Source organism: Manacus vitellinus, unplaced genomic scaffold (assembly GCF_001715985.3).
Source record: "Manacus vitellinus isolate BGI_N305 unplaced genomic scaffold, ASM171598v3 ctg7180002429883_pilon, whole genome shotgun sequence".
Taxonomy (NCBI): domain Eukaryota; kingdom Metazoa; phylum Chordata; class Aves; order Passeriformes; family Pipridae; genus Manacus; species Manacus vitellinus.
This window is the reverse complement of record NW_021938201.1, coordinates 1-3607: the sequence shown is the minus strand read 5'-3', so window position 1 is coordinate 3607 and position 3607 is coordinate 1. Positions and strand designations below refer to the sequence as shown.

At 62.1% G+C, this 3607-nt stretch overlaps 1 protein-coding gene across 1 annotated transcript; it reads left to right on the top strand.

Annotated features, from left to right (window-relative positions):
* Window positions 1-4: 4 nt before the first annotated feature.
* Window positions 5-3533, top strand: LOC108642997 (protocadherin gamma-B5-like; the record flags this gene model as incomplete). The annotated part of the gene is given in 3 exon segments (XM_029965830.1): window positions 5-2020; window positions 2023-2319; window positions 3303-3533. Coding segments are annotated over 3 exon segments (2544 nt in total), but the record flags the coding sequence as incomplete, so codon positions are not given.
* Window positions 3534-3607: the final 74 nt, after the last annotated feature.

Genomic DNA, 3607 nt, shown 5'->3' with positions numbered 1-3607 from the left:
GGTGGGGCCGCTGGCCCGGGACCTGGGGCTCAGCGCCGACGAGCTGCCGGCGCGCAAGCTGCGGCTCAGCGCGGACAAGCAATACTTCACGGTGAGCGAGGAGAACGGGAACCTGTACGTGAGCGAGAGGCTGGACCGGGAGGAGCTGTGCGGCGAGTCGTTGTCCTGCTCGGTCAGCTTCGAGGTGCTGGTGCACAACCCGCTCAACGTTTTTCCTGTCGAGGTGTCCATCCAGGACGTGAATGACAACTCTCCTACCTTCAGGAAGGCTGTTTTGGAACTAGAGATTGGTGAATTGATCCCTCCCGGTGCTCGTTTTCCCCTTGAGATGGCCCAAGATGCAGACGTGGGCAGCAATTCGCTGCTGACTTATGAGCTCAGCAGCAACCCGTCCTTCTCTCTGGCCATGAAGGACAGTCAGGACGGAAGCAAGCCTGAATTAGTGCTGGAGAGAGCGTTGGACAGGGAGAAGCAGAGCTCCTTTGAGTTGGTGCTGACAGCGGCTGATGGGGGGGACCCCGTGAGGTCCGGGACTGTCCAGATTCGGGTCAACGTGACGGACGCCAACGACAATCCGCCCGTCTTCTCGCAGGACCGGTACCGGACGAGCCTTCGCGAGGACACGCTGCCGGGTTCGGAGGTGTTGAAAGTGTCAGCCTCCGATGCCGACGCCGGCACCAATGCTCATATCACCTACAGATTGGGGGAAATGCCGGATAAGGTGCTTCGGACATTTGTGGTCGATGCAGACAGTGGGTCCATCACGCTGCGGGAAGGTCTGGATTTCGAGGACATGCGGACTTTCATCCTGGACGTGGAGGCAAAGGATGGTGGCGGTCTGGTGGCGCACTGCAAGGTGGAGGTGGAGGTGCTGGACGTGAATGACAATGCGCCCGACATCGAGATCCTGTCGCTGTCGAGCCCCGTGCCTGAGGACGCTCCAGCGGGCACCGTGGTGGCTCTGCTGAAAATTCGGGATCTGGACTCCGGCGAGAACGGTGAGGTGTCGTGCGAGCTGTCGGGAGAGGCGCCGCTGTCGATCGTGGCGTCGTCGGGCGGCTCATACAAGGTGGTGACAGCGAGCGCGCTGGACCGCGAGCAGGCGTCCGAGCACCGCGTGACGGTGGTGGCCCGGGACCGGGGCAGGCCGGCGCTGTGGAGCAGCACGGAGCTGGTGCTGGAGGTGTCGGACGTGAACGACAACGCGCCGGTGTTCGAGGAGGCGTCGTACAGCGCGTACGTGCGGGAGAACAACCCGGTGGGCGCGCTGGTGTTGCGCGTTGTCGCTCGGGACTTGGACTTGGGCGCGAACGGGCGCGTGAGCTACTGGCTGTCGGGCGGCAGCGCGGGCGCGTTGGGCGCGGCGCCGCCGGTGTCGGTGGAGGCGCGGAGCGGCGCGGTGTACGCGCAGCGCTCGTTGGACTACGAGCAGTGCCGCGAGTTCACGGTGGCCGTGCGGGCGCAGGACGGCGGGTCGCCGGCGCGCAGCTCGACGGCCACGGTGCGCGTGTTCGTGCTCGACCAGAACGACAACGCGCCGCGGGTGCTCTACCCGCCCCCGCCGGCGGCGTCGGGAGCGGCGCCGGGCTCGGTGGGTTCGGCTTTCGAGGTGGTGCCGCGTTCGGCGTCGTCCGGGTACCTGGTGGGCAAGGTGGTGGCGGTGGACGCGGACGCGGGGCGCAACGCGTGGCTGTCGTACGAGCTGGTGCAGGCGTCGGAGCCGGCGCTGTTCCGCGTGGGGCTGCAGAGCGGCGAGGTGCGCACGGCGCGGGCCGTGTCGGAGAGGGACGCGGCCAAGCAGCGCCTGGTGGCCGTGGTGAAGGACCACGGGGAGCCGGCGCTGTCGGCCACGGCCACGCTGCACGTGGTGCTGGCCGAGAGCTTGCAGGAGGCGCTGCCGGAGCTGAGCGAGCGGGCGGCGGGCGCCGAGGCGGCGGGCGAGCTGCAGTTCTGGCTGGTGCTGGCGCTGGCGCTGCTGTCGGCGCTGTTGGTGCTGAGCGTGGCGCTGGCCGTGGCCTGCGCAGGCTGCGGCGGGCCGGGCCGCCCGCCGTGCTGCGCTGCCTGGGCGCGCAGCGCTTGTCGCTGGCCGGCGCCGCCTTCCCGGCCGACTTCTGCGAGGGCACCTTGCCCTACTCCTACAACCTGTGCGTGGCTGCACCGCCCCGCGCCAACCCCGAGGCCGCTTGGCCGCCGCCGCCGCTGCCCATCGTGCCCGCGGAGGAGCTTGTGGCCGGGGGGCCCTTGCAAGAAGGGCCGAGCCCGAGCAGCAGCGCAGTCCCGGGAGAGCCGCCCCCGGCGACCCGACTCACTGCAGGTCTTGTAAGCCCGCATTACCCTTTCTCTCTTGAATTCTTTTCCTTACTCATGCTGGCGGCAAGGCTCTTGTGTTTTTGTTTTTTCCACTCCTCGGGCTATAATGCTGTCTGTGTTTTCATGGAAACGCCGTGAAATAATCAGAGACGGCGGCGTTCTTTAGGTTGGGTGCGGAAGTTTGCCTTCCCGATAATTTTTCTCGAAGCTGTGTATTTGAACCTTGAAATAGGTGGACAAAATCCCCTTTGGCTAGTGTTGTTTCGGTGTTGGACGTCCACAAAGGAAAGTTGCATGTTGCTGGTATGATATGAAAGTTACCACCTCATTGTTGTGTCCTTCCCCATCTTTTGAGGGAGACTTTCTCCAGAAAACGCTTACACTGCTGAGTCGGGTTAACTCAGGATCTCAAAAAGCTCTACACGGGAGCAATAAATCGTTAGGGTAAGCACTGTAGAGCCTTTCGTAAATAAGCTTTTAAGGAAAAATTCCTGACTCGTGGCTTGAGAATGGAGAGTGGGAGCAATAAATCGTTAGGGTAAGCACTGTAGAGCCTTTCGTAAATAAGCTTTTAAGGAAAAATTCCTGACTCGTGGCTTGAGAATGGAGAGTAATGCAGACTTATTCAGAGCTGTCTCCAATGAGCAGGTTCAAAGTAGCAGGGACCGTCACTGTACTGCTGGATTCGTGAGCAATGCGACTGTTCATGAGTACTTTCCCTACTCCAAAACACTGTTTTTATCTGCTGAAAGGTTGAGGAGAAAGTTCTTCAAGCACGAGTGGTACAAAACCTTTGCAGTCGGTGGAGGAGTTTCTGCTTCGGACAGTAAAACTTGTGCTACTCCACATGTGCTACTACACATGTGATATTAACAGACGTTTATATGCATGCTATATCACCACGATAAAAACATTTTCCTATGCCGTAGAAATAACAACAGGGGGCGCGTTGCTTCTGCTTGGTCGTCATAAGCTGGATGATTAAACCGTAGGTCGGCTGGACGAAAAGCGAGATGTCCGTGGAGACTGTGTCCTCCCCGCGAGCTTCCCGTGGGCGAGGCAGGGCGGGCATCTCTCTCAGCGCTCGGTGCGTGCAGTGCCGGGAGGAGGCTGCGGGCGCCGCTGTTGCCCGAGAGGAGCGAGAGGAAGGTCGGAGCGCTGCAGCCCCGCCCGCTGCGGCCCGGCTCGATCGCTGGATCGCTGGATTCCTGGATCGGGAAGCGGTCTGTTTCCGATCGTCCCGGCGGTGCGGATCCGAGATACAGCGAGGCGGAGGGGCGGGCGGCAGAGGCCGGGA